Source organism: Haplochromis burtoni, unplaced genomic scaffold, assembly GCF_018398535.1.
Source record: "Haplochromis burtoni strain Fernald_Lab_line unplaced genomic scaffold, NCSU_Asbu1 Contig_64, whole genome shotgun sequence".
Lineage (NCBI taxonomy): Eukaryota > Metazoa > Chordata > Actinopteri > Cichliformes > Cichlidae > Haplochromis > Haplochromis burtoni.
The window spans coordinates 1,774,389-1,791,550 of record NW_024582425.1 but is presented as its reverse complement, the minus strand read 5'-3'; the positions used below and the strand labels follow the sequence as shown (position 1 = coordinate 1,791,550).

The window sequence follows — 17,162 nt, the reverse complement described above, 5'->3', positions numbered from 1 at the left end:
CTAGTTATAATTAATAGATTGTGTTCAGTCTACTGTTCAGACGTGTTCAGACATAACTTTCCATGCATATCCATGCAGTACAAAATATATCTTGGATGACACTGTTAATTCAGACCCACTCTAGTTAATCACACAAAAAAAGGGTGGGGAAAAAAAAAAAATCAATACTTCATGCTTTACCTGCATGTTTTCTCTGAGGTCTGTTGCCTCTCTCAGTGGCTGAATGGCTGTTTTGAAGACATCATCCAGAGCTTTGATCAATAGCACCCTCATGCTTGCATACTCTCTACTCCTCTTGCCTTTTCGTACAGACAGCCCCCTTTTGTGAGGTTTGCCGCCTCCTCTTCGATTGGTTATTGCCACATGAACAAACAATAAGGTATGTGGCAGCACTTCCCCTGTCAGAGACTGCAGCGGAACATGGCGGAAACCTGGCTGCAGACACTCAAACGGGATTGTGTATTGACCGATAAACTCGTCGCCAATATAGTCGTCATCCAGCACCACAAAGCGCACCATTGCAAGTTCGGGGAGGTTTATCTGAAACTCGAAGCTCTCGTCAAACAGAGGGTTGTCCCCGTTTTGGTTGACCGTTTTAGTCCTTTGCTCAGCACAGTCGGCGGGAATGCCGTGTATTTCGACATACACGTAGGGATCTACTACGTCTCCTTTGGCACCTGAGCCTTTGGGCTTTGGAAAGTTTTGTCCACTGATAATCTTGATGTGCAAGAGCTGTGGAGAAACACCAGGCACTGAATCTTTAGTGTTGGCGCTGAAATATGAAACCTGCTCCCTCATGATCGCTGGACGCAGCACATAACCACAGTTCCCATTCTGACGGAACCAGCCAATGTTTAAATCCATCATCAGGCCAGGAGTCTGGTAGTTCATTGCTACAATCTGACAGCCACACTTCCAGAAATCTTGTGGATTCATGTTGCTGGAGTCAATCCGCATGGGACTAGGGTAAACCCGTGCTAGGAACTTCTTGTTATAGTTAACAAAGTCACCTGGGAATTCACTGGCACAGCGACTGGCAAAGACTTCATTGAAAGAGCACAGCTCCCAATGCTTCTGTTTTTGGAAAGATGTTGGAAAGTCTTTGAACTCCACAGACTTGCACAAAGTCACCAGATCAGAGAGCTCCTTGGACAGCTGAAATTTCTTGAGTGCAACTGTCTGTTGTTCAGCAGTCTCAATGCTCATCCTTTGAGACATCTCTGCCCCTTCATCCTCATCTGTCACCTCACCTTCTGAAGCAGTGCAATTTGTGCCCAACTTCTTACCCTTCAGTAGGATCTTCCCCTTCAGTTCATTAGGAGATGGAAGGTAACAGTCCTCAGGTTTCGGAGGATCTAGGTGCAGCTTGTCTCCAAGGATTTTCTTTAGGTGCTGGAACATGACTCTCTGTTGCTTCAAGGAACAGTGGTTTTCTAAGCACAGTATCAATGGAAACTCAGAGGCAACAAAGGCATATTTGTTAATGACGTCAATGACACTGCGAAAAACTATCTGTGAGGTCATTGTGTGACCAGTGTAAATTACAGGTTCATTATCAGGTCCGTCCCACACATCCAGCTCTACACTGCGGCAGCCCATCTTGAGAGCACGGATATAGCCTGTCACATCAGAGGGGCCTCTGAACTGATCTTCTATCAGGTAGGTGTTGTGTGATCCATTGATGTAGTAGTGGGACAAGGGTTGGTTCATGTCTTGGCAGACTGATTTATGTTCAGGGTCAAATATATGGCACTCTGAGGACATAAGATAGTTGGAGAACCCATCCAAAGACAGCCAACCTTTGAGCTGGCCCTCTTTCGATGGCTCATATTTCTGAATTACGTCAAAGCTGGTCTCTTCGCTGACTTGTGCCATTCCCTGTTCTGCCTCCAGAAATATCATTAAGTCCTTGGTATCAAGAAATTCTTTATTACTGGAAAACTGAACAAAGAGAAAATATATTTCTGGTCTGGTACAAAGATCGTGAAAGACTTCAATGAACTCCTCTTTTGCCACATCCGAACCTGATTTGTCCTTAACTTTATGCAGCTCCTTGAATTTCAGTTCTATTTTCACATTTTTGAGCCCGGGATTCAACTTTTTGACTAACTGTACAGCAGTGCATATAGAAAGTTGCTTGCTGTTTGTAGTATCCTCCTCATCAAAAAGCTCACCTAACCACGATGAGCGCATGTTGTTCTGACTGCTCTCAATCATATTTAAGGTATGTTTCCCATAGGATATCAGGTACCTCAGCCCTGTGACCCACGTGTTGGCTACATCTGCAGTGTTCGCCACCAAGTCTAGGGACTCATAGTTCTCCCCAAAAATGACAGAGAAAGCACAGTCCTCCGAAATCTGATCATAGGTTCCATTAGTTCTAAAAGTATCTGTGTTTTTGCCTGTCCGAACCTCTTTGATAGATTTTACATCGATTTTAGCCTTGTCTACTTCCTTCTTTGAAGGTTCCCATCTCAAAGACTGCATGTCGGCGTCAAGGAGAAAGTAGCGATGGTAAATGCGCGAATTGGATCGCACTTTTTTGAGCTCAGACCCATCAACCATGGCACTGATGCAATCACTTGCGCTACTAATCTTCTTCTCAGTGGGCATGCTGCTGAATGAGACAGTCTTCTTTCTTTCCTTCCGCTGTTTTCCATCCTGCAGAGAAAAAGAAAAACACTGTGTATCAATAGAAATCTTTTCATTTAAAGTACAGGAAACAACAACAATGAAAATATGACAGTATGCAGTTATAATCAAGGTTTAACTTTAAAGGGGTAAGCCAGTCTAGGCTTACTTAAATCACATACTAAAAAAGTACTGTTCCGTGTGGATCACTATTTTGTTTTTTCCCCCAGGTTAATTTTAGAGTCATCAATCCCTCTAGTTGACCTGTAGCACAATCTCCACATTTTGTATTTCTTTCCAACTCAAGAAAAATCTAAATACAGCACCCAGCATGCTGCCCACTCTGACATACTGTTTGCCCAGATAGTCCTCCTTCTTGGTCCAATAGCAGCAACCTTGTTGGTTGACTTAAGGCACCTGTCGCTGTGTATTATACAGATACAACAAGGAATCTCCCTTAGGAGAGCATCACCCACACAAATCCAGTCATCTACAGCAGTCACACGTCTGACATTTTCAATGAACCCTGCTCTTTCCATCGCAGCAGTTTCCTTCAGTACAACAGCATTTTACACTTGACATTATTGAAGTCATTTCACAATTTTAGAAAACCCCACACCCTTATTAATCATCCTGTGGCAGCATTGTTCAGCTATATGATGTAACTAGACTACGTTGCAATACATTCCAGTAGAAACATCAACCTTTATTTTCTTTTAATCTAACGACTGAATGAGTGAAATGCTATTGTTTTTAGAGGCACAAAGGGATTGGCTACTCATTATTACATCATGTATATAGAGGTCAAGATGCAGCAAAAGCAATGGACACTCCTGATAGTTCTCCCTGCTGCCGACAGCCCACTCTCAGTGAGATTGTTTATTAGTTTGTACAATTAAGATGTCTAAGTAGCTGGAATGATGAGGATGGAAGGCTGAAACAAAATCTTCTCTAACATAAAAACCATCTATACAACCAAGCGTAGTAACAAACATCTTACATAACAGAAATGATCAAGCAAATCTGTCAGTAGGCGCTTCTGAGATGAAACACAGACTGAAACAATTATATAATGTAATTTTTTTTCCAAATTGATTCATCAGCATCTGTGTGTTGGAGTATAAAAAAAACAGACACTGACTCTTATCTTGTGCCCCTGTAATGATCATGGATGGACCTTATTTTGCAGTCTGTTGCTTAAGGTCAGTTCTTGCCCTAACCTAAAATGGGAATTCCTTACTTAATCCTTCTGATCTGGACAAAAAGGTGGATTTTAGGATAGTCATCAGTAGGCAGTAACCATAATACAGTCAGTATAAGGAGATAAAAATACTGCACACACCCAGTGTGTACCTATTGTAGTGCACTACAATAGCTATAGATTGCCAAAGCACCCTTGTCTTACCATTTAATGTTTCCTTAGAAAAAAAAAACTGTTATGCAACAGTCTTTTTTTCAGTCAGGTGATCCACAATACTGCAAGCTGCAAGTGCAGCTTCATTTAGCCTTACATGGTGTTCAAAAGACAACATGATCATGATCAGATGGGCTATTTATAGCTACATTTATTTGTTTTATAGGGTACATATTAATCTCCATCACTTATCTCTGTTCATCTGTTTCTTTGCCAAGTCAAAGCACAGCACCAGATCAAGCAAGCTACAATTTCCCCGTAATGTTAGCAGTTACAAGAAAGATGGTGATCTTTCTTTCCCTGCTGGCTTTTAGTCAGATTTAAAGGACCTTTATTTGGGATCCGTGGTCAAAAATTAAGGGCTGTAACTTCATTAGAGTAGAAAAGTTCCACAGGACCATATGTTAGAAAAGTATGGGTGTAAATATATATCATGAGCAAGACATTATAGCACCAGTAAGTACAAGCTGTATTCAGTACTTATCAACCTTATCTAACCCCCGCTCAGTCTGTTTAACATCACTGTGTGGTAACAAGGACTGTAAGCAAACACAGAAACATTATTTTCTTGGGTAAGCATCCAAAATACATGACCGTGCCACGCTATTAGTCATCCCTTCTTTGAATCCTCTGCAACAGAACAATACACAGCAGGACAATGGAGGTTCCGGTTTTGAGAAATATTCTGCATTGATCCTCATTTCATTATGTTTATTACAGATGGTTTCGTTTTTTTACTTTTATTACTTTATTCATTTTGTTGAGAGAAGGAAACCCGTGCTGCATTGTTAGGGCACGACAGTAGAACGTAAATGAGATATTAAATGTTTTGTTTGTGCTTCACAATGCTAAGATAATACCCTGGGACACCCTAAAAAGAGAAGTTAATTCTAAGCCTGTATGATGGTTTCCAGGTATGTTTGAATCAGTTGTCTCTGTTGTGTACTGTGTGTGTGTGTGTTGTGTGTGTTGTGTGTGTGTGTGTGTGTTGTAGGTGTGGTGTCAAAGAACACAAAAGCCATAGTGGGGGGGGATGAAGCAGACCAAGTAAGACTTCTGGCAGGTGATGGCCAACTGCTACTAAAGATCCCCCACTAGGAGTCTAGAATTCCACTAACGGACGGAAAAAGACTGCATTTTTGTTGCTGGCTCGCCAAAGTTGAGGCAGTTTAATGAACTGTCATAGTGCAACTGAAGACATCACATGGTACCCCATTACTGTTTACTTTCTAGCCTAAGATCCTCCACAGACTAACCATCACCTCAGTCTCACTGCAGCATAAATCACCTTTTAGCTCGGTGCCAGGACAGGCTTAAATATACAGTAACAAAAATTAAGTGAATGAAATGAATTTCATCTGAGTACAAATGTAACAAGCAGCCACAAATGTGCCCCTTTGTGATGGTGCATGGCCCTTATTTACTGCTAATTTATAAAATCACAGTCGTCAACAAGAATTCCTACAGTGTCTCAACTGTTAGGGGTCTTAGAAGGAAAACAATATATTATATATATACATATATACATATACATATACATACATATATATATATACATACATACATATATATATATACATACATACATATATATATATACATACATACATACATATAATATATATATATAAATAAATAAATAAATAAATATATATATATATATATATATATATATAGCAGCTGGATAGCGTAGTGGTTAGACTACACGCCTTTGGAGCAGAGGATCGCAAGTTCGATTCCTGCCTGGGGCGTCTGTATCCAGTAAGGGTCCTAAGGCTAGACCCCCTATGCTAAGCGAGCCTACCGCAGACATGAGCGAGACAGATAAATATGAAGGCATGCCGGCTCGGACGTCGCCCGGATCAACAAGGTCCGCGTCAGGTGTTGAGGAACCAGGGCACCCTGACGAAAAGTGGGCTACTGGAACAAGAAGGCATCGGTGGGCAAGAGATGAAAACAGGGCGTTGTTGGAATGCTACTACGCAAGTAACCCCGGCGGAAGGGGCTACATGAATAGGATGACGGACCTATGGATTCTTCGATACCCAACATCCACAATGACGGCGAAACAACTAGTAGCTCAGTGTTCCAACATTCGAAAGAAGGGACTGCTCTCACAGCTAGAGATTGACGAGGTACAACACAAATGCTATGGCAAGGAGGAGTCAGGACGCCAGGTCAGGGGGGAGATATCATCACCCCCACCCGAGATTGGGTACATAGCCCCAAGTGCGATAGGAGAAGGATCGTTGAGTGCGAGAGGAACTGACCTGAAAAATAGGATCATGGCCAAGCTTGAAACCTGGATCCCCCGTAGCCGGTTACCAAGATTACGTGAAGTACCCTCAGAAGGTCTGCTAGATGATGTTAATGCAGCACTACGGGCAATACCTACAACCACGATTACCGACACTAACAAGCTGATCTACAATACGGCAGCAGTGATCAGTGAGATGCTTGGCTACAAGTTGAACAGCCACAAGGGGCAGTACCCTCCATGGAGAAGGAGGCTAGAGGGCAAGATCAAAGTAGCACGGAGGGAGGTTAGCCAACTAACGGAGTTGCAGAAAGGTGCGACAAAGAAGGTGCATAAGAAATACAGCAAGCTGTCCATACCTGAGGCCTTGGAAACTGCCAAGCAAAGACTCACAGCCTTAGCCAGCCGCTTGAGGAGGTACACCAGAGAGATAGAAGGCAGGAGAATAAACCAGCTGTTCTCCACAGAACCAGCAAAGGTGTACTCTCAGTGGCAAGGAACAATAAGAGAACAGCACCACCAAGGCTGGAGACGGAGCAATACTGGAAGAGCATATGGGAGAAGGACGCAACCCATAACGGCAATGCTCAGTGGCTAGTGGATCTGAGGGCAGACCACAGCGACCTCCCTGAACAGGGTCCAGTAACCATCACAGTGGCAGATATCCAAGAAAGGGTCTCCAGTATGAAGAGTTGGACAGCACCAGGGCCCGACATGGTTCACGCCTACTGGCTAAAGAAGCTGACTGCACTCCACGAGCGTCTGGCAGCACAAATGAACCAGCTGCTAGTTAACGAGAGACACCCGGAATGGCTAACCGAAGGTCGGACGGTCCTGATCCCCAAGGACCCCAAGAAGGGACCGGTCCCCTCCAACTACCGACCAATAACCTGCCTCAGTACTACATGGAAGCTCCTGTCAGGCATCATATCGGCTAAGATGAACAGGCACATGGGTCAATACATGAGTGGGACACAGAAAGGAATTGGCAAGAATACCAGAGGCGCAAAACACCAGCTACTGGTAGACAGAACAGTCAGCCGAGACTGCAAGACCAGACTGACCAACCTGTGCACTGCCTGGATTGATTACAAGAAGGCCTATGACTCAATGCCCCACAGCTGGATACTGGAATGCCTAGAATTGTACAAGATCAATGGGACCCTAAGAGCCTTCATCAGGAACTCAATGGGGATGTGGCGTACAACACTAGAGGCCAACTCCAAGCCCATAGCACAAGTCACCATCAAGTGCGGGATCTACCAAGGAGATGCTCTGTCCCCACTGCTGTTCTGCATAGGCCTGAACCCCCTCAGTGAGATCATTAACAAGACTGGCTACGGATACCGACTACGGAACGGAGCAGTTGTCAGCCACCTCCTGTACATGGATGACATCAAGCTGTATGCCAAGAGTGAACGAGACATCGATTCACTGATCCACACTACCAGGCTATACAGCAATGACATTGGAATGTCGTTCGGACTGGAGAAGTGTAGCCGGATGGTAACAAAGAGAGGGAAGGTAGTCAGAACTGAGGGGATTGAACTACCAGAAGGCAACATTGCAGACATAGAGGACAGTTACAAGTACCTGGGGATCCCGCAGGCAAATGGGAACCATGAAGAGGCCGCTAGAAAGGCTGCAACCACCAAGTACCTGCAGAGGGTCAGGCAAGTCCTGAGGAGTCAGCTGAATGGTAAGAACAAGATCCGGGCCATCAACACGTACGCCCTGCCCGTGATCAGGTACCCTGCTGGGGTAATAGGCTGGCCAAAGGAGGAGATAGAAGCCACTGACATAAAGACAAGAAAGCTCCTTACCATGCATGGAGGGTTTCACCCCAAGTCCAGCACCCTGAGGCTGTACGCTAAGCGGAAGGAAGGGGGCCGGGGACTGGTGAGTGTCAGCACCACAGTCCAGGATGAGACAAGGAACATCCAAGAATACATTGGGAAGATGGCCCCAACTGACCTGAGTGCTCAGTGAATACCTCAGGCAGCAGAAACCCAAGAAAGAGGAGGGAGACGAGGAACCATCATGGAAGGACAGGCCCCTGCACGGTATGTACCACCGGCAGATAGAGGAGGTGGCTGATATCCAGAAATCCTACCAGTGGCTGGACAAAGCTGGACTGAAAGACAGCACAGAGGCACTAATCATGGCAGCACAAGAACAAGCTCTGAGTACAAGATCCATAGAGGCTGGGGTCTATCACACCAGGCAAGACCCCAGGTGCAGGCTGTGTAAAGATGCCCCAGAGACAATCCAGCACATAACAGCAGGGTGCAAGATGCTAGCAGGCAAGGCATACATGGAACGCCATAACCAAGTGGCCGGCATAGTGTACAGGAACATCTGTGCCGAGTATAACCTGGAAGTCCCGAGGTCAAAATGGGAGATGCCCCCAAGGGTGGTGGAGAATGACCGAGCTAAGATCCTGTGGGACTTCCAGATACAGACGGACAAAATGGTGGTGGCTAACCAACCGGACATAGTGGTGGTAGACAAACAGAAGAAGACGGCCGTAGTGATCGATGTAGCGGTTCCGAATGACAGCAATATCAGGAAGAAGGAACACGAGAAGCTGGAGAAATACCAAGGGCTCAGAGAAGAGCTCGAGAGGATGTGGAGGGTGAAGGTAACGGTGGTCCCCGTGGTAATCGGAGCACTAGGTGCGGTGACTCCCAAGCTAGGCGAGTGGCTCCAGCAGATCCCGGGAATAACATCAGGAGATCTCTGTCCAGAAGAGCGCAGTCCTGGGAACAGCTAAGATACTGCGCAGGACCCTCAAGCTCCCAGGCCTCTGGTAGAGGACCCGAGCTTGAAGGATAAACCGCCCGCAGGGGCGTGCTGGGTGTTTTTTTTTATATATATAATACATATACAACATATACATACATACTATATATATATATATACATACATAACATATACATACATATACACATATCATATATATAATATACATATATATATATACATAACATACTATATATATACATATATATATATAATACATATATATATACAATACACATATATCATATATATACACACAATATATATATCACATATATATATAACACATATATATATATACAATATATATATCACACACATACATATATATATACACACACATATATATATATACACACATATATATATATACACACACATATATATATACACATCATATATATATACACACTATATATACCTATATTACACACATATATATATATCACACATATATATATATATACACACATATATATATATACACACATATATATATATACACACATATATATATATACACACTATATATATATATCACACATATATATATACTATCATATATATATACACATACATCACATATATATATATTACACATATATATATATACACATATATAACATATACATATATACATATACACACATATACATATACACATACATATAATATTATAGTCCTATTGATATAGTGTTACTATCTATATACCTATACATACCATTATGATATGATCAATATATAACATCATAAATATTACAAATATGTGTATATTATTATGCATGTATGATAATAACATATATCTTAATTATGACTACATTAATCTAATATATATTCTACTAATATATAGTATATATATTAATAGTGTATACACTAGTAAATAATATTATTAAATACACATTATTAGTTGTTAATAATGTCAAATAATATATTAGTGTATAATATATATACAACATAATATGTTAATACTATATCAATAATATATAATAAATAGCATGTGTACATATTATAGTATATGTGTGCTAATAATGTATATACATCAATAATATTTATGTGGTATATATGTTATCAATCATATAATATATATGTAGTATATATATATACATCAATTATAATATATGGTATTATAATATATATCATAACATATATATATATGCATGTATATACTACAATATATATACATTATACAACTCAACATCATATATGATTAATTAATACATCATATATAATACAATATACTAACATATAAATTACATATATATATTATATATACTAATGCCATGGTATTGTAAATATTAAATTAATATATAATTATATATATTAGTATGATAGTATATTAATAATAATATAATTTATTATCAGTGTGCATATTAATATATATATATATATATATATTTATATATATATATAATATATATATATATATATATATATATAGATATATATATAGATATATAGATATATATATAGATATATAGATATATTGATATATATAGATATATATATATAGATATATATTGATATATATAATATATATATATATATTGAATATAATATAATATGCACATAGATAATTATATTATAATATATATGTGTGTGTTTAATATTATATATAACCTCCAAAATAGTATGTATTGTATATTATATATATATTATATAATCATATTAATTATAGTGTGTATACATATATATTAATATGATGCATTGATATATAAACATATTATAATATAATTTGTAGTATAATACATATTAATATGTATTATATTATTATATATCAGATGTAATGTATATACAATAATATATATATGTGTGTTAGTATCACAACATATACAATATTAATATATATATACACACAATAATATCACATATAATATATATGTGTATACACACATTATAACATTATTATATAATATAGATGTCACACATTATTATAATTATTTAAATATAATATAATACACCATAATATCATATATAATATTATATTAATAAAAGTCACACACATTATCTATATTAGTAATAATATATAACAATATATACAATATAAATAACATCACACTATATATATTATATATATATATATATATATATTTAATATATATATATATATATATATAATATATATATATATATACTATAATATATATATATTATATATATATATATAATATATATATCTATATATATATAATATATATTATTTTACACAAAGCCAAACTGATGTACTGGACAGCTGATATTGGCCTCGCTCAGATATGGCCATATCAGGGTATATCGCGTTAGATATGCAACAAATATAAACAATGATGAAAAATTACCCATTTCTTGCAAATAAATAAATAATAAATTCAAGAGGAACTGTTTTTTGAAGATCGCCCTCCTTTCACAAAGCATTCCCAAATAGTTGTGGCTGATTTGTTACGTGGCAGACTTTGTCCAAACATAAAATGAGGTCTAGTCCAGAGGTCCAAAAAACTACTAACATTTTTGTTAGTAGTCGTCTTCAGATTTCCATGTGTCCTCTGCTTGCATAGCAACATCTAATCTCGCCCCTCTATACAATCTTCTCGTGCCTGGCAGCTCGAAATGCGTTCTTCAGTTTCAGTTGTTTGCCAGCTTCCAGATAACCAGATAACGGTAAAAGCAAGAGAAAGAAATATTGAATACAAAAATATTTGCATATTTTAGCTGAGCTAAGACTTGTGCAGCGCTAAGGGACTACAAGAGCTGCAGAGCTTCCTGACAAACTACCTGATGTAACTCATTGTTACCACCTGGGGGCAATGCTAAAAACTTGTTGGACGACTGGAACAGACTTGTTCCTGCTTGTGCACGCAACGTAAATCAAAGTGCACAAACACCAAAAACAAAACAATCCACTGGGTTTTATTACATAAAAAATTATTTTAACTAAGAAAAAGAAACATGAGATATTATATTGCAGTTAAACTGATATTAGCTCACTAATACACTATACAACAACAAACAACCACAATCTTCTAGTAATGAGAATTCGGTTTTATTAAAATTAGCAAATAGGGACTTTTTGTTCTCCAGCTGCACTGCTGTCAAATCCCAGGGGAGTTCAGACCTGGTGCAGACCCAGCTGTTTTTATGTACCATATGGTAAGAGTCTGTTGGTCACATGAAGTGTGAAAGAGGTAACACAAGAGAAATCTAACAGCTCTGCCATTTCCTGAGTGGATATAAATGAAACTTGTGACTAAAACTTGTTTTTCACACGAGTTTTCCATGCTGAAATAAAAAAGGAATATGTATTTTAAAAGGCCAACCTGCTGTATCTTTCCCATACAGTTTAACAGATTCAACTTTCATTTATGCAGGTGTTTGTCTTCTGTTTGTTTTTCTGTGCAGTGGTTCAAAATAAGAACTTTTTGGTTGGGTATTTCAACCATCCATTTCTTAATCTCTAAGAGGTTTTGTGTTGTGTAATCTAACTGACATAGAGCGGATTGATCAGCTGTGGCCTTTTTTGTCAGTTTGCTCAAAAGATGGCAGCCTGCAATAACTGTACTGTCTACTCTTTTAGGGGCAAATAATAATCCATGCCATTGTCCAAGATTGACTCACCAGACAAGGAGATTAGTGGAAGAAGAAAATCTAAAATCCACCAACCAAGCATATCTTTTCATTCAAAATAGTGAATTACCTATTTTCTATCACATATTAATTTGCTACAGTTGTAGATTGGCAAATGATATCCATTTCCATCCCTTCTCTTAGACTAAGTAGAGTTTAAGTTAGATGATTAGGAAAAAGGTCAGGGTTAGAGAACAGACCTTCCTAGGATACAAGAGGGGTAATGTTTAACTCCCACAAAGTGAGTAAATCAGGACAGGGTGTCCACCACCTACCATGTGAGAAGCTAACCAAAACAGTCATAATGAACTATACTAAAAATCTCTACCCTGTTAACGGGCACTCTGGTTATGCCCTCGACTTATTTAGGTCACAGTCTGACACACATTTTATTTCCATCTTTTATTCCATCTTTATGGCTTCTCCAACCAAGACATGATTACTAGCCAGTCAAATCAAGGAATATGATGGGGCTGATCAATTATGGAAAAAATATCTACTTGCAATTATTTTGGCATGTTCTGAGATCAAGATTAATTAACACCATAGCTGGGTGTTTGACACAATCGTGCATTTGTTGAACTTTTAAGGAAAACTGGCATTTTTTTTATTTGCTTGTCCTTGCCGGGCTTCTCGAAAACAAAGTGTGTGCGAAGGGCTGAACTGGTTTTTACTACTCTTTGTAATCAAAGCTGATCTAAACCTGCCACATCCTGTAGGGGGATGTGTTTGAGGTTTAACGAAGAGCAAAGGCACATAGCTGTCAAAGAAAGATAAAAAGAAGATGCAAAACAACACATGATTACAAAAAAAACTAAATTTGAAAATTGTTTTATCTCAATTGTCTTCTTCTTCATAGTTGTTGGATGCTGCAATTATAAATGGGTTTAAATTTTGTTTAAGCTCACATCCCTACACCAGGGCTCAAAGCATCCAAAGGAGGGTGACTGCTGTAGAAAGGAAGATTCTTGATTCAGTGCATGAAAGGTCTACTGTGAGCTGAGTAGATCATCTCAGCCTTGGATATAATAAATGCTGAACAATTAACATTACCAAACTGCTGCCACACAATGAGAGAAAAGACTTCCGAGCATACTAAGTTTATATAGGGATTGGCAGAGCTGTGAAAACAAGTAAAGGACAGATGCTGCTCTAGCACATTAGCAGCTGCTGTGCATCCGGATTTTTACGATTACAGCGATGTGGACGGGTCATTGGCACATGGCAGTGGATCTTTAGAGTCAGTTATACTCATCAGCTGGTCCTGGCCAATCAGCTGAAAACCCACCAATTCTAGTCACCAGCCAATCCAGTGGGTGCATCTCAACACAGGATACTGTGTAGGTCATAACATGTAGTGCGGCTAATCAATATGCAACATCAAAAAGCAATTTATAATTTTAAAGTATTAAAAATATTTTTGGCCAATGGACTTTTTCCATCTACTAGTCTGTTTGGCTGCTGAGTCAAAAAGTGAATTTGGATACCGTTTAGGACTGTTTTGGTACATACAGCCACTTGCACAAAATAAACATACATAGGCTTTTATGACATCACATTTTGGGTTGGGTTCAGGGCACTGTGCGGGCTACTCACATTCTCCCAAATACCAAAGTCATCTAACCATTGTTTTGTGAACCTTGTTTTTGTACACATGCAGGGTCATGCTGGACTGTCCAAAAATGTCCTGGTAAACTGAAGCATTAAGATCTCTCTTCACTGGAACCAAAAGGGCCAGCACAAACCCAGAAAAACAACCTCATACCACTATCCCTCCTGCTCCAAGCTTTACACTTGGAATGCTGCAGTAAGGCAGATGATGTTTTTCTAACATTCACCAAATGCAGACTGCATGATTTGTCAATTCACACAACATGTTTCCACTTTTCAAGTGTCTAGTGGCTGCGCGACTTACATCACTCTGTCAAATGTTTGGCAATGCCTGTTGGCCATGATAACCCATCGCCATCAAGCTCCCAGTGCACAGTTTTTATGCTGATGTTAATACCAGAAGAGGTTAGGAAACTCTGCAGTTAATGAGCAAGCAGAGCACTGCAACTCCTCATTCCTCATTGGAACTTGGCGGTGTTTGATTTTATACACCAGTGGCAATGGGACTGAAAGAAACATATAAATTCAGTGATTAAGAGGTGTAGCCTCACTTTTGCCCATATAATGTAGATTCACCCACCATTGTAGCAGAGACCCTTCTTATCTGCCAAACACAAACTACACCAATCAGAAACAGCTGTTAGGTGAAGTGAAAAGCATATTCATCTTGTTACAATGTAATGTTCTACAGCCCACAATCCAAAGGACTTGCTCTCCTGACAATCAACCAAAATGTGCAACAAAATCCACACAGTTAAAATGTTTCCTCAAATTTGACACTTAAGTCTTTTTATGGCAACATTTTCAGCACTGAAAAAGAAGAGGATACAATTAACAAGGAAAAAATTGCCTTGGGTGGGCTGAGTTAATTGCTTACCACCATTTTCTTCCAACTGTTCTCTATGGAGCTGTTCCAGGCTTTACATCATCAGCTCTCCGGGCAGAGAGCGAGCCTATCATCTTCTCAATATTAGATTGAGACATTAGTCACAGTTACAATAAATTAATCTGTTAATTCTGTGATATTAATAAGAATCTTTACTTATTAATAGTACAGAAAGTTAATATTCCACAGGGTTGATTCTTTACTAAGTTTTAGACAAAAGCTGTCACATTTTATTAAACTGTGTGAACTGTAAAGAGCCGTTGATAGCATTATCTGCAGTGCAATAACATTAAAAACAACAGTAAAAAATATGCCTAAATGGACATACTGATCACCTTATCTCATACCCTGACCAATCTTTTGTGACATTGTGAGGGCAGCCTGCGCAATCAATTGAATTACACAACAAGCGCTAGGACATAACACAGGGGTAACTTCTGTTCAATTTCCTGTAAGGCCCTCACAAAAAGTTAATTTGTTATGGTTCTTTCCAAAATGAGATAAGGAAGAAAAAAATGCAAGACTGAGTAATTAGTCAATTTCCTAATTGCTCATCAAAGTGATGACAATAAGCTAGTAATGAATTTAAACCAGTGAAAATCATACTGTAAATGATACCTGCCCTGTAGATATGAGCCGTTTGAAACGAGAAGCAATAGATTTCTTCTTCTTATCATCAAATGCCCTTTTTCTAAGCCTTTACCCATGACCATGTAACCTTCTGCAACTGGTTTCTTGTTATCTTTATAGCTGGTATGAATTTATTGGACCTTGAGAGAAATGTCAGCCATCAATCAAACATAATTGAGTTTTGATTCATTACCAGTAATAGATCTCATTCCAAGGTCACCACAATATTTTCCATCAATATGTAGGACATTTCTTTAATCCATGAACACTGCGTGCGGCCTTTCATGCTACTCCGAATAAAAAGGGTCAAAGACCCCCTTTCCACAACACAGCGCTTCTTTTCTTTTCTACAGTGGTAAACTGGAATTCACTAGAATTTGGACCTCCTTTCAGAGAGTTAACAACATAGTGGCTTACAGTCAAAAGGGCAATCAGTACCCTATGGAGGGAAGAGAAGGCCGGGTTAATTCTCATAAGGAAATAATGACTCAGGGTTTCATCTTTGAGGCTTCTCCAGATTTCCGCAGAGAAGTTATGTCTCTTGCCTTGAAAAGAATTTCACCTCCAAACACCCTTTACACCACAAAGGAAACTCAATACAGAGCTTTACACCTCATGTTTATCATATTTGACAATCTAGGATCTAAAATAATTCTGGTAAAACAGTCAACAGGACCAGTGATGGAAAAATAAACTGGAACTGAGCGTGGGAGTGACACATGCTCAGAGACATTCCTTCATAGAAGTGGACCTTTCACCCTTCCTTCAGATCTCCTCTATTTGGCAAATATAAAGACTGGGCCATTTGCTACTCCTTTACACTGTACTGTTTATTGCAAAATCATAAATTTCTTTAATTTACATTTCAAATTCACAATGTTTATAAATGTAAAAATGTGATACTGTTACAATGCAATCACCTAAGCTTCAAGATCTCAGTTGCTTCCAGTCAATATGAAAAATGGTGGCAAGAAGAAGTAGCCATAAATGCATAGGAGGAAACAAAGGTACCTGAAGGTACAGTCACTGCAGGTTGCATCGATGTAGTGTGCAGTTGCAGATGTCGGGCTTTCAGAAGGGCTTGTGGTTATGGCTCACTCACAGTGTAGATTTGATGCAGAAGTATGACTACCTCATTAGACCTCACGGAGTAAAATCTTGGGTTATAACATATTGCTTTCTGAGATTCTACTTTGTTAAATAAATAATCTCTGATCCCATCTCAAACTGCTCCTTCCCCCTCTCCTTACTTTGTCTGACTCAGCAACCACTCCAAAGAACGCACACATAAACACCACATGTGGTCTGCTGACTTAGTGAATTTTAGAAAGTTC

The 17,162-nt window shown here is 39.0% G+C and overlaps 1 protein-coding gene across 1 annotated transcript in view; it reads right to left on the bottom strand.

Annotated features, from left to right (window-relative positions):
• LOC102309498 (inactive phospholipase C-like protein 2) overlaps positions 1 to 17,162 on the bottom strand; it is a gene marked incomplete at its 5' end in the record, with an annotated part of 48,902 nt that overhangs the window by 13,488 nt on the left and 18,252 nt on the right. The window contains 1 exon segment of the mRNA XM_014334019.2: positions 181 to 2,661. Coding sequence (XP_014189505.1) covers positions 181 to 2,661 — 2,481 coding nt within the window.